Source organism: Lonchura striata, chromosome 1 (assembly GCF_046129695.1).
Source record: "Lonchura striata isolate bLonStr1 chromosome 1, bLonStr1.mat, whole genome shotgun sequence".
Taxonomy (NCBI): domain Eukaryota; kingdom Metazoa; phylum Chordata; class Aves; order Passeriformes; family Estrildidae; genus Lonchura; species Lonchura striata.
The window spans coordinates 27,606,184-27,625,749 of record NC_134603.1 but is presented as its reverse complement, the minus strand read 5'-3'; the positions used below and the strand labels follow the sequence as shown (position 1 = coordinate 27,625,749).

At 36.6% G+C, this 19,566-nt stretch overlaps 1 protein-coding gene and 2 long non-coding RNA genes across 3 annotated transcripts; 1 reads left to right on the top strand and 2 right to left on the bottom strand.

Moving 5' to 3' along the window:
• Positions 1–18: 18 nt before the first annotated feature.
• On the bottom strand, positions 19–1,948 carry LOC144247062 (uncharacterized). Its single transcript, XR_013340751.1, has 3 exons — positions 1,934–1,948; positions 809–887; positions 19–41 (listed from the first exon to the last, which is right to left on the bottom strand). It is a non-coding gene; the product is annotated as an uncharacterized LOC144247062 (long non-coding RNA).
• Positions 1,949–11,196: 9,248 nt separating this feature from the next.
• SLC7A13 (solute carrier family 7 member 13) lies at positions 11,197–17,482 on the bottom strand. The gene is made up of 4 exons (XM_021550573.3): positions 16,708–17,482; positions 14,180–14,311; positions 12,167–12,531; positions 11,197–11,442 (listed from the first exon to the last, which is right to left on the bottom strand). Exons 1-4 carry the CDS (start codon positions 17,429–17,431, stop codon positions 11,197–11,199), a joined length of 1,467 nt encoding a protein of 488 aa, XP_021406248.1. The 5' UTR covers positions 17,432–17,482.
• On the top strand, positions 17,240–19,548 carry LOC144247059 (uncharacterized). The gene is made up of 4 exons (XR_013340748.1): positions 17,240–17,262; positions 17,759–17,784; positions 18,163–18,223; positions 19,372–19,548. It is a non-coding gene; the product is annotated as an uncharacterized LOC144247059 (long non-coding RNA).
• The last annotated feature ends 18 nt before the right edge of the window (positions 19,549–19,566 follow it).

Below are 19,566 nucleotides of genomic sequence, written 5' to 3'. Positions count from 1 at the left end.
CTCCCTTTATGTCATCATTCTGAAAGTTGGCTGAGGGAGACCTAATTTGAATTAAGGAGACAGAAAAAAGTGCTTTCTAATTTATGATGCAGTTAGATGATTTTTGATTTCCTAATGATAGCAAGTGAATTCAAAAGACCTTATAAATGAACATAAACCTCCTAAATAGTTATTCATTCTAGCTGTTTCACATTTAATGGCCATGAGTAAATAAAGAACTTTAAACTGAGTTTAACAACTCTTAGCACTTAGAAATATGAGTATTGCAACTTATAACTTAGAATTTCATTAGGCATTTTTCTTGTTCAAGGATAGTTTCATAGAGAAACATGAACTCTCCTGAGTAATTGAACTAAAAAGCCATTTAAACTTCCATACAGGCTCTCCCTGTAAGTTGTCTTCAGTTTTAATAAATTTTACCCTTCAAGATTGAATCTTAAATCTTAATTTGCACATCTTCAAGTTTAAGATTTTCAGAGGGGCATTATGGCTTCCATTCCAGAAAAAATGAAATTTCAGTTACACAATCGCAGTCACAGCCCTCCTCACCAAAAATATCAGTGACCAAAAATACAGCATTTTCAAATACAATCTAAGGACTAGTAAAAAGGATGGCCTCCCCTGCAGTGTATGTTTTTCTTATACCCTCAGACTACCACAGTAGGAATATACAATCATATTAATCTCTAATTACCACCAGTTCAAAAAACCTTGAAAGCATTATTCAGTCATATGAACAGCACAAGACAAATCAGCAGATATCAACATCACACTTATAAAGGAGAACTATCATAAACCATACACCAACCTTTTAGGTTTTTTGCTTGAACCTCTCTCTTTGACAGATGAAGTATGGTTGGACAGGCTTAGGTTACGTTTTCTTACATCTGTTGAAAGCAAAGAATTTAGAATTTCTTGTGAACAAGTTTGAGAGAAACTAGGATGGTCAAAGGCAGAAAATGGAACAGATATTATCCATCTCTAAGTTCAGGGAAAGTTTCAAGGAGGGGATGTTGAGTGGATTAATCAGTGCACAATAGAAATAAAAATACACACACCTGATTTTTAAGAAAAATTGAAAACCACAAGAGTAAGATTATTAAGTCTCTTTAATTGCTATTATTTTAAGGGTAGATAGGTAAATTTTTAAACTGAAAACCAACAATAAGGATGCCAAATGGCAAGGAAAAAATAGAATGCACACAGGATACATGCATTCAATTAAATTTACTGGCAGAATGGAGTAAGAAATATAAGGTTCGTATGCATGTATTTTCATAAAAAAAAAAAAAAAACTTAAACCAACAACTTTCATACAATAAATTAGCTCTCAAGAGAAACTGTATAATATATAGTATTGTAGAATGTACTCTTTTTGGGTCTGGATGATTTGGAGTTAATTTTCCCCACAGCAGCCATCACAGTGCTATTCTGTGCCTTGGTAGCTGGAAAGGTGTTGATATCACACCAATGTTTTGGTTACTGCTGAGCAGTGCTGGCACAGCATCAGCACTGTCTCCCCAAATTTCCACTCCCAAGCAGTAGGCTGGCAAGATCCTAGGAGAGGACACAGCTAGGATAGCTGACCCAAATTAACCAAAGGGATTTTCCATGGCATATGAATCAGCTTTGCTATAAAAATTAAGAAGAGTAGGAGGAAGGTGGGGCATTTCTTTTTCTAAAATGTTTGCATTCTGGAGCAATAGCTACACATGCTGAAGCCCTGCTTCCTGGGAAGCAGCCAGACATCACTTGCTGATAGGAAGTAGAAAACAAAGCCTCTTTTTTTTCTTTGTGCACAACTTTTTCTTTTGCTTCGGTGAACTGCCTTAACCTTCAAGTTGTCTTCCATCTTATTGTCTCTCCCCAGCTCAGCTGAGAAGCAGGGGTGGTAGAGCAGCTTGGTGAGCACAGGGCTGCCCAGCACACCTACTTTCCAATGGAGACTGGTAGCGCTCAACAGCTTTCCTCTGCCGGAAGGAGCGACGCAGGCCATTGCTGTCTTTTCCTTCGTTTCCTTCTGGTGAAACCATTGCACATCAACACAATGTTAAGTTGTGTAAGTACTGTTGCAAATGTGATGTATTCAAAACACATGACATGACATATTCCCACCCGTCCACAACTTTTTGTCTTTGTTAGCATTTTGTAAGAACATGGATTTTTTTTCTTCTGGCTACCTGTTCAGAGCTCACTACAGTACAGCTCTAGAGCTTAAAGCTTGTAATGGCATTGGCAACATAAATTCTTTAATAGATGAAAAAGAACAAGTAGTTCAGCCCATCTCAGTTGTTAAAGTCAAGGCTTTTGGCTAGAGTGTGGCCAAGAAAATTTAAAGCAGAAATAGCCTACAATGCTACCTGGATCATTGGGCTTTTTATTGTTAGTTCTTCCCATATTGAGGCTTTCCTCAAGAAAGATCAGTCAGAAATACAAAAAAACCATTCCTTTGTATTTTATCTTGTTTTATGTGAAATTTTATTTTTGAACATTTTTATGTTTAGAAAATATCCTTGTATTGGAAGGTGAAAGTGTTTCTGAGTTATCTCACTTGTTCTACATTTCAAAGGGACCCTCAGTAAAACAACCTCCAGAATATTCATTTATTATTACATGACAAGGGATGAGCAAAAATTTGCCTTAAGATACATTATTTGGTACTTATATAGGAATATTTTCAAGGCAGTCCATATACACAAAAGATTAAATTAGGCACAGGAGAAGAAAATGGGAGCATCTCTCTGGTACCCAGGATTGATAACAAGTATTTTTTCTCTAAAGTACGGTTTAGTACATGTGATAGTTAAACACTTCACCAGATGCAAACAAGAGTGCATCAATTAATCCCAGGTAAATAATCCAAGAGTGTAGCAGAACCTAGGACAAAGCAATTCCTGGCAGACAAAAAAAAAAAAAATCATCCTGGCCTTTGGGAGATGATAAACAAAGTATGGAAAAATATGATTTCATTAAAAAACAAACAAACAAACAAACCAAAGAAAACATAAAGTAATTCAGATCTAAACAAAAATGACCTATCAAAGCAGGCTATGAAGATGTTCAAAAAACAAAGCACTTGTCATTCAAAAGGACAGTGGACTAACTCAACAGATGAAAACTAAGAGGGACTTTGGCTGCTGAATATAATTTTAATATGACTTCCTCTCACAACAGATGACTACTTGAGCTCACAGGCAAGGCTGGCAAAAAAAAAAAAAACAAACACAGAGAAAGCTCATCAGTTTTAGTATGATTTGAAGTGAAAACTCAAGCCCTGGAACAGCTATTTATAAGTAGAGTCCATTCAAAAGTCATAAGGCAATGCAGAAAGCATAGTTTATGGCATGTATTGCAGCATTTCACTGCTATTTTTGAATTTCTTCTGAAGAAGATATTCCTCCACCCTTAGACTGAAGATGTGATATGACCGTAAGGTATTAAACTATAATTGGAGAGCAATAAATAAATAGTTTTCTAGAATAAACTATGCTTTTGAAAAAGTTTGTTGAGCTAAATTAAAAATACAACTAAATAATTCCTCTATGTAAAATACCCTACAAATGTTCTCCCCATCATCCACTTTTTTGCCAGACTACTTCTAAAGTACTAAGACATAGAGCTGATATGTAAGAGCAAAGATAGGCAGGTACAAAAAACTTCATTGTAACCAGCACACAAAGTATGACATTTCAATGCAGTGTGCACAAAGCAAGTCATTGACCTCCAGACAACTTTTCAACACTACTTAAGAATTAGGTCAAAAAGTTTACTTTTTTACAGAGACATTTAAGAACAAGTGGTAAAGCATTTGCAAACATACACCATTTTCAGGTTTATTTTCCCCTCTTGCTGATTGTAATAAAAAATCTAATTTAGTAATTAAAAAATGAATTCTGAAGATCATATTAAGATAAGAGAAAGAAATTATGGAAGTTTGTCATCACACTTAGGTTGCTCTGCATGGTAACATTAAGTAATTTTTAGTTCACAGCCTTCCTCAGACAACAGACTCGCAGAGTGTGTTGGAAGGAAGTGACAACCATCAACTTCAATTCTTAATATTGCTCATTCTTCTTGTAACTGGAATGAAGGTCTTGCACCGATTTTCTATGATTGTATATGGTAGAAAAAACATCTCGTTGCTGTTACACTTTGCAAACCTTTCAGAAAACATTATCAGTGTGGCCTTCACAGAGAGAATTAAGATACAGACACAGACAGAAACACTAGGACTTCTTTACTTTGTATCCCATTTACCACCACGTCTCAACTCGACCTGGCATTACAAAATTAGTTTTAAGCAGGAAAGAAAAATTACTAAACATCAAGGTGCTTCTGATACAAGAAAACTGATTTAGAGGAAAAGTTAAATCTACTGAAAGTCACAACATAAAGTGACTGTTTTGGAGCACAAGAACAAGCCCACACATAACAAAAGCTCAGGTGTGATGATCTCTCTGCAACAGGCAATCCCAAAATGAGGACACCAGTAACTAATTTAAGCTGTGCCCAAATTCTTTACACATGAAACACCTGTCAAACACATCCTTCTGAACGTATTCTGAAGTCTTAAACAACCTCAAGAACCTGTTGCCAAAAAAAACCTCAGGTTTAAGAGCACGGCTGCAAAGTACAAAGGCCAGCTCTTTATGTAAAGTAGCACTTTAACAATAATGACAGGACGTACCCATGCAGGCAGAGTTAAAGAGAGGACCCTAGTGCCAGCTGCGATGGAATGTTGACAGAAAGGCGGCGAGGTTGCTGAGCAACAGCAACAGCCCCTCGCCACAGTTCCAGCCTTGGCCACACCCCGCCCTGGTGCAGCTCCGTTCTGGAAATTCCCACTTGGAGCCTAGAACTTCGCAATTACAGAATCATGGGATGGTTTGGGTTGGTGGGAGCCTTTAAAGATCATTTGATTTCAAGCCCTCTGCCGTGAGCAGGGACCCCTTTCAGTAGACCAAGCGGCCCATCCAAGCTGGCCTACAATGGAGCATCCACAACTTCTGTGGGCGCCTGTTCAGTGCCTCACCGCCCTCACACTAAAGACCCACTGTGTGTGTGGTGGTGGCACGTAGGAAAGTCTCAGCCTAAACACATTTATCTCTTGCTTCCAGGAACAATACCTTTTCCTGTTGTCAAAAGAAGAGAAAATCCCTAGCCAATATTATGCATAAAGCCTTGCTAATAGGGCTCATTTAAGTAGCTTTGCAAAATGATGAAAAACTCTAATCACTTTTAAATTTGCTAAACAAAACATTGATTTGTAGTGGTGTAACTACTTTGTGAAGTCTGCAGCTTTGGTGGACCTCAAAATCACTTTTTCTTCAGCTTTTATCCCAACCCATACTACAGGAAGTATAATGTGAAACTGGTTTAATAGGATTATTTTCCAGAAATACAAATGAACTGGCTACTACTTGCTTTTAATTCATTATTAATTCAGTTTCATGTTATCTGTTCCATTACTTTTTCCAAGGAATTATGTGACACTGACAAGTCTATAATTTCCTGGTTAATTTCTTTTTTTCTGTTTAAATATTGGCATGTTATCTTTCCTTTGCACTCCTGAAATTTCTCACGTCGGAAGAGTTACTGAAAATCATCATTGACAGTCCAACTCTTCAACAGGGCTTCTAAACCTGCAGGATACAGCTTGTCCAAACCTGGTAAGTTAAAAATGTTTCATTTCCTGTTCCAAAGTAAAAATAGCTCCTGAAGCAGATACAGCTCTTATACCTCCAAATTAAACCAGTAACAATAGGAATGCCCAGGATCCCTCCTCTTTTGAAGTAAGTTATAGAGGACAATGACACGAGTAGCTTCTAACTGTGATACAGAGGAGAACACTGTAAGTGAGTGCTCTTTGACCTGTTAGTTTTTAAAACACAGGTGTTTCTGGATTGGCATATGTGGAAACTGAGATGCAGGGAACCTTAGCAGTATCCACAGTGCATGTAGCAAACATAAGAGCAGAAGTCAGGAGGTCTGAACAACTCATGGCCTAAGAGCTCCAGGCAGCTCCTCATATATCCTCCCCTATTAATCCAGAGGTGCCAACTAAATATCACCACATAAAGCACAAAAAGCCATGTACAGCTGTTCATTATTAGCTGATCATCTTTTTATTAGAATAACAGTTAACATTAACTATGAAAAGGGAAGTAAAACAAATAATTGCTGTGTTTTTTCATTCTTTCTTTGTACAATTTCTGGGGTTTGCCTCAGAACAATTTTTTTTTTTTTTGGTAAAGCAGTCAGCACATGTAGATATAATTACAAGTAATTTTAAAATAATACTGATAATAATTTTGTATTTTACATTGTCTTTTTAAGGAGATAAAGGACAAAAAAAGGGCAATGCAGACATACATACAAATATTGTGTTAGAAACCTAGAAAAACAGATAGGGAGATTGCATGTCAAAGTGGACCAGTCAGTACAGTATGGATAAAAAATTATCCACATTCTGCCTTTACTACTTGTAAGGCTGAAGTTCTGAAATATGCAAGCATGCATAAGCATAAAAGAATTATAAAGTCAAAGACAAAAAAAAATTAAAAATGTAAATAAATATCTGATATTGTCTAGTAATAAAAGTTGCACTTCCATATAGCATTTTCTGAGATATATTCAAGTAGGAAAGCAGCTGAGACCAACTGAAGCAAGCTATAATGTAAAAATATTGAATTGCTCTTGGCCAGAGTAGCTGAGTTATAAATTTGAATTCTATTCCTTTATGCTTACTGCTTGGAGATGTGAAATGATCCAGCAACAATAAGTAATCTTTATTAATTTAATAGTATATTTGCTTATTTGTGATTTAGCATTCTAAAACACTCAGGCCAAAGAAAGTCTGCATTAAGAGAGCATCAGTGACTCATATTCAGGGGATGGGCAATACCATACCTGGGATTGCTTTTTTAATCCTCATTCAACTCAGCTGTGTGAGTCTCTTTCCAACAGGGGTCATTTAATGAGAGCATTCTTTTTCAGAAAATCCTGTCTCTCTCAGATCTGGGAATAAGTCAACATTTGTGTTGAAGAAGATGCTAAATGTGAGACAGCCAATCCCTCATTTGCTGTAGAAGAGGAGGAATTTGATGTAATGAATCATGTAGCACTTGAAGAACAGTTGCTGGATTTAGGAATTTGAGTATTGTCCAAAAGAAGACACATTGCTCTTTTTCTATAAAATTCCATGGCCATACTGAACCAATTTAAATAATAATTTTTCAAAATGGCAATTAATTCTGTTTTCCCCATTTTCTATACCAAACTTTAAATCCTTATGCTTGATTTGTGGAATTTTAAAATATCATAGTTCTAATTTAACATTTAGTAGACTGTAAGTCTTAGAGGAATTGCAGTTACCCACAGTTAGTCAGAAGTTGAACTAAAGCATACCAGCTATTCATCTAAACCAAAGTGACTGTGAAAATTTGTCCTATTTTCCTTTTTGTAGTATTCTTGGAACTTAGTTCCAGGGGACTATAGGCAGTCTGAACCTACTAATTATTATGAAAAAAATCAGCTCCAAGGTACTCCATCTTAGACATCCAAATTTAGTTAGCAATTTTGATCATACTTCCTTTGTTTCCATCTAAAAGCTGGAATGAAAGGAAATGGAAATCTGTATATAGTGTCTGAATAGTGTATGCTCACCAATTCACTGGCTCATTCCCCTGCTTCTAAGATAAACATCTATACTTGGATTTGAATCTCCATAAATCTCCATGCAGGTATTTGATGTGAATTTAAGGATATCAGGGAACATCACAAAACTGATTTCTTGTGCAATGTACACATCAGCTTAATTTCAGCAAGCAAAGATAATACCACTGACACAGCTCATGAGAGTCAAGAGAAGACAAGTTAGTGGTTGGTTGTGAAGTGCCTAGGTGCTGTCATGAGGAACACCATAGAAAAGTCTGTAAGATATCAACAGTGTCTATGAAGAGCAGCATTTGAGCAGAGAGTGGTAAACAAAATTAAATGGGGAGAAAATGAAAGTGAATTATTTGGCACCATCCATTCATTCCAATAAATGAGGTAAGGGTATATAGAAATAAGAGTTTATGATCTGATAATGCAAGGCCATTGAAAGGTGCCTTTGCAGGGGGGCTTAAGCTTGCATTGATATTTTTAATTCTGACCTATTCTAAATCTTCTCATCTTATACATTTATGTTACATTTCCTACATTTTTGTTAAAATAAAAATTATCTACTTCACATTCCAGAAAGATACATAAATGCAATTGATTTCTTATTACATTTAGTTGGAACTTTTGAGTTCCCTGATTGGTTGAAACTGCTAAACCTCTATATTTGAAGTTTGTATCCTTAACAAATACAGGCTCCAATTACACAAACATATCATGACATATGTTATCAGTAGGTACCCAACTCATTAGGGAATTAAATAGATAGTTGACACACTGACAAGAAATTACATGGAAATAACACACCCTGTTGGAACTCAAAATGTCCCTCATACATTTTTGGAGGTTCCAGGCCCTGGTCAGAAGCATTCTAGACCCTGGCAGGAATCTGGAAACAGCTGTGATTTTGAGTTTGAGCCATGGAATGAGTTACCAACTTTGAAGGTGGAACAAGCAGTCACAAAAGTTTAGATATTATAGTAGAAATAGTTACAAAGTAGAGGGGAGAATTTTTTAGCATCATACAGGGGGGTTTTAGCACCTGTACAGGGGGGTTTTTACTTTGTACATGGGGGTCAGAAGTTTTAAGATGGAGGAATGTAGGCCGGTCCTGTTCCTCCTTTTACTTCTTCCTTGCCTCCATGTTCTTGGTGATGCTGGCACTTATGGATTGGTTTAGACTAGAAAAGCACCATTTAATACAGGTAGTAGGTATTGGGGAAAAACTGTAAATATGTGACATATAATATACAATATAAAAAATAGCAGCAGCCCTGGGCGGGGAGAGAAGAGGAAGACAGCAGACAGAGAGGATGTCAGGGTGTGTGTGTGCCTCTGCATGAGCTGCTGACCAAACAGCAGTAGCCAGAGAAGACAATCTTTAAGATAACTCACAATAAACTGCCTTGAGACTGAACAACAAGAGGCTGCTGAGTTTTTCTTTGGAAGCACGAGTTAGATGAGAGACTTTACCACCACACAGAACCCCTGAACCAGGCCGGAGCTCCGACACACCCAATTGAGCAACTGCCCCCTGATGCTTGCTTTTCCTAATTATCTGGTCTACAACACAGTATTATTTTTACATAAAATTTATTTTCCTCACAACTTTCACTTTTCTCTCACATATTAAAATATAGCTTTAAATAAATTACCTGAAAGTATAGTTGAAAGTCTGTGGCACTGCCACACCTGTATTTACAAATCACTGATGGATGCTTTGGTCACAGTAAAATAATTTCTTCCATTTACAGTTCAGTTCTTAAAATATAATTATTCTACAGTGATAAGTCTCATGATATCTTGAATTTAAACAGCAAAAGAAATGCTTTTCCAATAGCACTATTAAGTGAAATTAAACATTGATTCCTTTCTTGCATTCAGCAGGATCCAGTCTCCAGCTCAGCTGTATATACTGCAGTCCTCACTTGTATGAACTTCTCTTCAAACAGCTTATTAAAAGGTATAATTTTTTATTCAAATTTTCATTCTGTGTGCATTATCACCTTGAGAAAAGCCACTTGCTATATATATTTGTTTTAATTTGGGGACTCATTCCAGTAAGAGTCAAATCCTTTTAAACCTTTTATTGATGGTCACCCTCAACTTTGGGTAGCTGTGAAGAATTCTATATCTATAATTCCGATCTCTAAAATTGTTATATATCAGTGAATTGAGTATTCACTGATGTGACTACTAGTAACAAGATTTTTTTCATTCTACTGTGTTATATGTTACCGTGTGTTATAATACACAGTATTACCCTGTAAGACAGTTTCACAAATACAATATCCATCAGATCATGGTGTAAGAGTCATGTTTGGCTGGGGCCATCTGCTGGTTGTGTTGCTGATCTTTCATTGCCAGATTTGGAAAATTATTTTATATTTGTAATTCTATTGTAATAATAAAAATAACAGCATATATTAATAATCACCTACATATATGATGGTTTTAATGTACTTTATTAAGATTAAATATTCCATGAACTTTATATGGCCCAATTATCAGAAGAAAAAAGAATTAATGTATCTTGCTTTCATAAACAAAATAAAAATGGAGAGGAGGAGGCTTTAAAAAGCTCTTACTTCTCAATAACACCAAAAAGAAAGCAAGGAATAAAGTAATATTAATATTAAGATGTAAATTATTTAGAAAAGGAATATACATCTTTAGCTTTTATTTCTGTGATGAAAAGGATAAATAATTCTTATTGTTTTTCTTGATGCATTGTGAGATTTCACCTTGAATTTGTACGTGTTGTTCTAAAATAGGTAAGATGCACCATGTCCAATTTTCTTGCTATTTAAAAAGATCTCAGACAAATTTATTTACATCATTATTTATTTACAAATTTACTTCAAAGGCTTTTATTAAAAACAAATTAATGACAAAAAAGTAGCAGATGAAAAAAAAATCGTCTTTAAAACCAGAAGTTCTTATCAGTGAGCTACTGCAAACTAAGAATAATCCAGACAATTTATTTCAGTGTGAGTGTATTTTTATAATGACGCTATTATGCATTTATTCACTTACAGTATGATAATATTGGTAGTTGTTTGCACTGTGATTGAGTCTTATTTCTATTATTGCAAGACTTTATGCAAATTTTAACTGTGTTTTCAGGAGAAGGAGAAAGCATTTTACAGATTTTGCAAGTTTAAGAGAGATCTTTTGCACCTATTAAAATATTATACATATATATTTATGTATTTATACAAACAAAACCAAACATATATATATATATATATATATCAACTTATTATACTAATGCCATGGTTTAGTTGATGAGGAGGTGTTTGGTCATAGGCTGGACTTAATGGTCTTAAAGGCCTTTTCCAACCTAGTTGATTCTGTGATTCTGTGCCTATACATATATGTGCATGTTTGCAATATATGTGTATACATCTATATACGTATATGCATGCATACACACCTATATATCACACCAACATCTAAATTGTACTGTTTACAGTCTCAGTGAAACAAAATCCTTTGTTGTCTCTTAGTTGTACTGAGATTAAATATCTGCCATTATTCACATTTGCCTTCAGCAGGTCCATCAGCAGGACAGACTTCTAACAGGAGCTGTAAGTGGCAAGTAATTTTATCAAGAAATGCAAAATGCAATTTAAAATGTATAAAAGGCAGATAAATAATAAGACTTCCAAGCATAAACAGGAAAGCGTAAACATATTGCATGTTTGGAGACCAGACTATGGGAGCTAGAACTAGGAAGAAAGACATCGCCACCATCATAAATGGAACTGGTAAAAACACCTGTAAGAGAAAGAAAAAAAATGGTTTAAGAAATAAATTAACCAACTGTGATTTTTTTGCCTCATTCATTAGGGTACCAATGTGTTCGTTGCCACAGTACAGGACTATTTCTCATGATACCATAAATTCACCCAGGACAAGAGTTATCTGACTCAAATTGCCTATAAGAGAGGAATCTTTTAAAAAATATTTGTTTAGGCTCCTTCTTTTGTCAAGGGGGAGAGACAATCAGTATTGGAAATCCATTTGTTCACATATGATATTGTGGGTTCCTATAAGACGCTCAGGGCTGGGTGCCTAGAAGCCTTCACAATAAGCATATACTTCTAACTCAGCTTTCTGACTGCTGGAGTAAGAGGAAATTCAGCCTATCCTTAATGCCTGTGATTGTGTCAGGGAAGATGAGAGGAGACCAAATTTTAATGACCTGAATGGCAATGGGTCCCATACTGTTTTTGTTACTGCTCCACACTGGTATGGTTCCACATTGTTTGCACATCTCCCCCATTCTGCAAAGAGCCATTTCATGTTTTCAAGTTCTCTGGGACAGAGATCTATTTGTTTCTCTTCTTTTTGTAGTGAAGCAAAATTTTCAAATAAGGCTCTAAGTATTGAGATAATTATTTGTATTTTTGTGACTATCCACTTTGGATTTGCACTTCTGCATGCTACCCAGGACTCAAAAAAAAACCTATAAAAATATTTTTAACTTAGATCCATTTACTTTGTATGGTCGGTGTAGATGAGGTTCCCGGTATCGAAGTACAATCAGGCTTGCACAAGTCAATCCAATCATAAGCCAGGCAGAAAATCCAAAGTAATTTGTTAACATAATAAGGTCAGAGGGGATGATAAAAATGGATGCAATGATGGTTGAAAAAATCATGGCTGGTGCTGGCGTATAGGAGTGGACATTAAGCATGGATATTAAAAGAGGTAAATGTCCTGACTGGCTTCCAGCATAGCTTAATCGACTGAGTGTGAACATGCTGCAGTTGAGGGCACCAAATATTGAGACAGCAACAGAGAGCGGAATGATCCAGGCAACAGAGGGGATCACTCGATCAGCCCAAGTGACTGCCACAGCAACTGCAAAAAAGCAAAGAATTAATGTAGTACAAGTACTATGTTCTGAATAACTGACAGACTCAACAGGAACAAAACTTAAAATACAAGAAGCACCTACTATTTAACAGCAATGCCTGCTTTTTCGTTGCAGTAGTCAAACACTAATCCAATCCTAAGGGTATTTCATTCAGAAGCTAAACATGTCCTGGGAGGATGACAGCAAGAAGGAGTGCTGCCTGCCAGAGTGAGCCAGGGAAACCTGCTGGGGTCAATACCACAGTCATGGACTGCCCAGCAGGCCACATCTCATGTCCTGCATCACAAACACACGCAGCTGGGCAAGGAAAGAAAATTAACTCCTTGATCCCTGGCAGGACCACGGTGGCGGCGCAATCTGCTGTTACAGGAAACTTGCCAACAGGAGCACATCTACGTTCAGAGATGAGTCAACAATGTGCTATTAATGAGATTTTGCTTTGGGTGGAACTGGGAAATGTGAAAGATTGTTTCTAAACAAGAGATAGTCCATATTGCTTGGAAATTAGCTATAGCTGATATTGTAATGAGGACAATATTTAGTGGGTCTATGACCAAATGTCATAAGGAACATAGGTCTTGCAGTGTCCTGTGCAGCACACGAAGTTATTAGAGATGGGGAAAACAGTGCCTCCCACCCCCCCCCAAAAAAAAAAAAAAAAAAGTAGTGAAGGAATAAGAAATGTTTGAAAAAGTGCTATAATTTTAAGGTTATCTTCTCAGCTGGCATAGATAAACACAGTTCCCCTGGTATGCATGAAGCTGGTCATGCCAGCTGGCAGCTGCTACTCATGGATAGTCTGGTATTTGCTACCTCCTTCATTGTAGCATACAAATGATCATCTCTCTCAGAAGACAGTCTGACAATGGCTGAGCAATAATATGAGGTTACTGAGTGACAGGTACACTGTTCTAATTTATATTAGTGAGTTTTTTTCATAGGAAAAAAAATATTGATCCATCCAAATAAGGTCTAGTTTTTGTCAGATCTGTAGGCAAGGTCTGACAGCTCAGTGTCATTACAGTGGGATTTAAAATGTTCTGCTTGGACAATCCAGGAGAAATACTGTTCTCTTTGGTGCTTTACATGGCCAGTTTACTGGTACAGGATCTGAGACAGGGTTTATACACACACTGGAATTTTGTATAGGCTCTTATGAGAGGTCACAATATTTATCATGAATAATACACACCCAAAATCGATACATTTTTGTGTCCATAGCCTTTTCTATACTCCTGAACATGTTTGACTAGTCCACCTCCTAAAGAGTAATGGCTTTAGTCTGAGACTCAATAAGATAGAGAAAGGAGGAGGAGGAGATAAGATTAAAACTACAGGAAAACAAAGATCGTCTCTATATTTAGGACCTGATTTTCACCTTATTTTCCAGGTTTTAATACACATCTGATTTATTTTCAGACAGTGCAGGGAAAAGCCAACAATTTCAACAATCTGCCTGCATTCATCCAATTTGTGTCATACAGTAAAATTAAAGAATTGTCTGTTAAAAGAAAATTAACACAAATTTCTGGACTGTGAAGTTAGGTGAGCAGAAGTAACCCAGGGCATTGACATCATATGGATATGTCAATGGGCCAGTCCTTTTTAATTAAAAAATTATTAAATACATACCTGAGGATACAATTTCCTTAGGTGTGAGGACAGTCAGATATGAGATGTTCACTAGTAAATAAAAAACAATTACTGCAGGAACAGCAGTCATCACAGTTAAGGGGATATTTCTGCTGGGGTGTTTCATCTCCTCTGAAAAATACAATTTAAAACAACAAATGAAGCAAAAAGTGCAGCTTCTGCAAGTGTTTTTCAGTAGTGAAGCTGTGCAGAGTTTGACAAGCCTGATACCAAAGTCCTGCCCCAATCCCTAACCATGGCTGCTAAATTCTCTGCTTGTGAAGTCCTACAGTTCTCAAATAGGCTAATATCAAAGATTCTTAAACAATACTTTTTTACTTAGCTATTTTTAACTATTTTGGAAGGAGGGCCGGATGAAGAGCTGATTGATTCTCAAAATGAGAAAATGAGTAATAATTTCCCTTTGATTTGATTAATCACATATTTGACTTACATTAGAAAAGTGATTTGGTATAAAATTTTCAAGTAGCTGTACTTGAAAATTACTAGCTTAAACATGAAACTCTTAAGTCACATTATTTATTCTTATGTCACCTCATGAATCCTGATCTGAAACTTATTGAGCTGATTTGCCTATTCCTACTCAAAACCTTTCTCTTTGCTCTTATATCAGAAAAGACCGAAGCTATAGACATAAGAGCAATAATGCAGTGGCTTTAAAGGGGGCCATTCCCAGATGCCCCCCCCCTTTTTAATGATTATCATATTTTCCAGGCCAAAGATGGTGGAGAAAAACTGTTTAGTACAAAGCCTGATAGCCTAGAACTACTATTATCAAATAAGAAAAAAAAACAAATTTTGCAGGTGAATAACTCAGGCACTGTCACACATTCCTGGGCATTCATAGTCCCAGCAAAAGATGGAGCTGGTTTCCAGAAGCTTAATCTCAATCACCCTCATCTCAATCAGAAAGGTTCTTTTTCATTTCTTTCACTCCTTCCTCTTGTTCCCTTACCACTTCCCACTTCCCTCAGCATTTACAGACAATTTCCTGAGTATTACCAGCAAATAACTGATAAGAGGGAAGAAGTGAAAAGTGAAATGTGCAGCTCATTTGAACTCTTTTTTAAGAGACAGAAATCTGCTTCCTCCTTCACATGTGCTTGCTATCTTCTGCTCAGGACATCAGCCTTGAGCCATGATCCCTGTGCTGGCTGTAGTGCATAGAGAAAAAAATACAGGACCACAATAGTGGAATTCAGATTCTATCAGAGAATTTGGGATTTATTTCAGATATAAAAAATACACTTAGTAATTTTGAGCTCAGAAGAGGATAATCACCAAAATTTCCAATTTAAATTTCTTTCCATTTGTTTTGTTGCTTACTGCAGTCTTGCCAGCCAGCTGGCACCTGATCCATCAGCTGAAGCTCATAGAAATGAAGTTATTGTTGAAGCATAGGAAACTCAATTCGGTTCAGAACTATTTCATAGGTTACATCTGTCTAAACAGCTGTGCTGCCCAGTGTATGACATTTATTAGTACTGCTAACTGATCAGAATAAATAAGTATTTTACCAGAAGTCTTGTATTTTCTCAGGCATACAAAGCCAAGTGCTTGTCTTTACAGAATCTCCAAGTTTTCAAAACCATATTTCCCTGATTTATTTTTTTTTTAATTGCAGCCTATTTTTAAAGCTGGAGTACCTGGATTATAAAGACAATAGTCAGGTTTTTAAACATTAACCAAATTTTCACACTATCCTCACCATTGAACTTTGTGGTATGCATTTAACACATTCCATTTATTTAATATTTTACATGATAGAGGTCAATAGATACAAATGGTTAAAGATATAACAGCAATATCTACTTGCTTACAATGTAATTTCATGAATCTTATGATATTATAAAACTCTATTGATTTAACTTGTGATGTGACTACCTAACATTATGAACTTCTTCTCTGTAGCTTTCATGAAAAAAATACTCATTTATTACTACCACATGTCAGCAGATACAGATTAGGGAAGTAAATAGATATTCAAAAACCTTTTGAATGTTAAAACTGAGTACAAATTCTATGAAAAAAATTATATCATCTTCCATAGACCTCTCTTTACCTTCTATTAGACTTCAAAAGTCTATTTTCCCAGAAAATATGTCCCATAAAATTACTATATTCTAACCAAAGTCAAAATTAATTTGTCCATGTTCAAACCAGCTGCATAACCTCAGCTAAGGCACAGATATTTAAACCAAAATTATCTATGCACCCATAGTAAATGCAAATTTTTAAGGTATGAAACATTCTGTTTATGCATGAGATTTAAAATTAACTATTATGATTTCTCTTGTACTTCCTTGAAAGTTTCAGCTTGTTTCTGAACAAAACACAGGAATTTTCCCTAGAGAGGAATAACATGTCTTCCACTAGCTCCAACAAGCACTCATGTTAAATGAGAAGGACCCTGTGGTCTTGAAGCAGAGTCAAGTTCTCCAAAAACAAGCTGAGGAACACAAGAATGAGCACTGCAGAACGAAATCTCAAGGAGAGGAGCAGAATACCTGCCATGTAGTTGAGGGACCACCAGCCGCCGTACGCGTACAGCCCCTGGAAGAAGGCTTCGGCAACCTGTGAGGTGTTGGGGATCTCTGAGCCAAACATGTCCTCAAACCTGGCCAGACTCTCCTTTTGCCTGGTAACGAGGAGAACTATGCCACCGACAGCAATCACAGACAAGGCCATCATCTTCAGCAGAGTGAAAACTGCTTGCAGCCACACAGACATTTTGACGCTGAGGCCATTCAAAATCCCCAGAGACCAGAGAACGGCCAAGGCCAAGCACTTCTTCAGCACATCTGGCGCAGGACAAATGCCATAGAACGGCTGTGTGGCATATTCAGCAAATAGCAAGGCTCGAGCAGCATTTGATGCTGGCTTGTTGAATGTTGATGTCCAGATAAACATGAAGGCGGGTAGGGATCCAAGGCCTCTTTTAATATGGCTGTATTCTCCTCCGGAGAAGGGCAGAGTGGTTCCCAGCTCTGCATAGCAGAGGGCACCCATCAGAGAAACCAGTCCAGATGCGGTCCAGATCGTTAGAGCAACACCAACATTGAGTAAGGAATGTTTTAACACCCCTGTGGGAGACACAAAGATCCCTGCTCCGACAATTGATCCTATAATAAAACTTACCCCATCAAAATAACCTATATTTCTTTTGAGTTGCATCTTGGCTTTTCCTTTTCTTTGTACATCTTTGGGGTCATTGTTTTCTTCTTTTCCCATTTTTTAGTGATTTTTTTTTTCCACAGCAGATTTTACTTTGTTGTTAACAGTCTGTCATCGTCCTTCTTGCTGGTGAAATGTTATGGGAAGCTTGGCTTAATCATTCAGCAAAAGAGAGCATACTTTGGGCTTTGATGTCTCCTGTGTGAAGATAATTAACCAAATACTTCAAGAAACTCTGGCAAATCATGTACATGTTGGTTTAATATGTACTTCAGAAATTATTAAGGTCTGCAGGTATTTCTAAAGAAAACAACATTAAAATTAATGCACAACAAATGCTCATTTCTCAGACGATTTTCATCAACAGATTTCAATTTATTTTAGGCACATCTTCAGAGACAACCACAAAGGTGAGTAAATGTGACTTCTACATCAGCTCTAGGGAAAGAGGAATGATATGGCAGCATGAGGAAAGAAATCAACCTTCCATATATTATTGGCAGTGACATCCTGGCACTATTTTTCTACCATCTATATAGAAAATGGACAGTGATAACCAATGCTCACTAGTATGTTTTGCCAAAATCTCATCAGTCACTGGGTATATTAGAGCTTGTTTATACTTCACTCATTAAATACTACCCTAGAAAGAAAATTACAAGTTTTATTCCTAGTTTTTTTTCTGAGCACTCATTGTTAGACTAGTATTCAAGCATGTCCGATGATGGCATTAATCTTTGGACACTGCTGTGAGGGAAAGATGTATCATAATTTTCATTTCTGCACAGGGGCTGTGGAACAGAAAGAGGAAGGATGAAGTTCACACTGATGTGGCATATGTCTTTTAAGGTGCAGCTGCTGATTTTTCTACATACTTATCAATCTGTTGTATATTTTGTGTTACGAGCTCCTCTTCAATCAGATGTGAATGTATCATAAACAAATGACTCTTGTACAAAACATGCAATAGTTTAGTTTAAAAGATGTAGAGAAAAACGGGCAGAAAGAAGAAAACTAACTGAAAAGAAGCTCAGCATAGACCCTACTGGTTGTGTAAGTGCCCAGACTCATAACTGTGAAGTTCTTACTTTTTGTGAGTTAAGTTGCAGAACCAGTTTTGGCCTGCAAGTCAAAGCTCAGCAGTGCAGTGAACAAAACTCATGCTTTTACAGGGTCAACTTGAAAGACACAGTGGTTTACACCAGTCTTGAACAGCAGGATGTCCACTCAAATACAATATAAATTCACCTGAAAATTAGTTTATATAATATGTTGTCATGTAAGAAACCTTTGGCTAAAATAGGCATGTGCACGGACTGTTCTTTTAATTGTTTCAATGACCTCAAATGGGTTTCCTTCACCACACAGAAGCTTTGCAGCACGGTTGGTCAGTGACAGAATCTACAGCCCCAGAGCAGTTTCTAATAATAAGAAAATTCTTCCATTTTCTCCAAATCCTTGCAGTACTCACTAAATACCTTCACTGTACAGACTACAAAAATTGTAGTTTTACAAGAAGCACACATCTACTTACTAAAATTTGCATACATTTTAAATTGCATTTATTAATTTCATAAATTGCAGTATGTATTTAAGTATGCATTTCCCATTCATTATTAAAATTAATAATTAAAATATTAATTACCTAGTATTCATGATTGGGAAATTCAGCATGGCATATGTTTTACATGGTTAAAATAAGTAATTTCTTGTTTTATTTTCTGAGTCTCCTTCTCTGTGAATGCACACATATTATTTGATATCCAGCAATCTTCCAGCTCTCTGTATTCTGCCATGTACAGCTGGATTTGGATCACTGTCATAGAACAAATCAATGGGACATTCAATCTTGAAGTACAGATGCAACTGACTTTTTTCAGTAATCATCCTAGTGTACGGTTTCTAGTACCAAAAAAACCAAAAAAAACCAAAAAAAAATTCACAGAATCTCCCAAACAGCATCTTAATAAGGACCTTTTTTTTTATTTCTGACAAAGCTGCCTCATCTCAGAAAACCTCAGTGACATTATCCCTTGGTGGCTGGGCACGGCATCAGGCTCCCCAGAAGGTGGTCACAGCGCTTCAGACACACGGTGCGACTCTTGCGATGGCCTTCCATGATCCCGGTGTGTTCCTTCCATCTCAGGATGTTCTGTGATTCTCTGAAACTCTTAACCCCGGGTGAGCTCTGA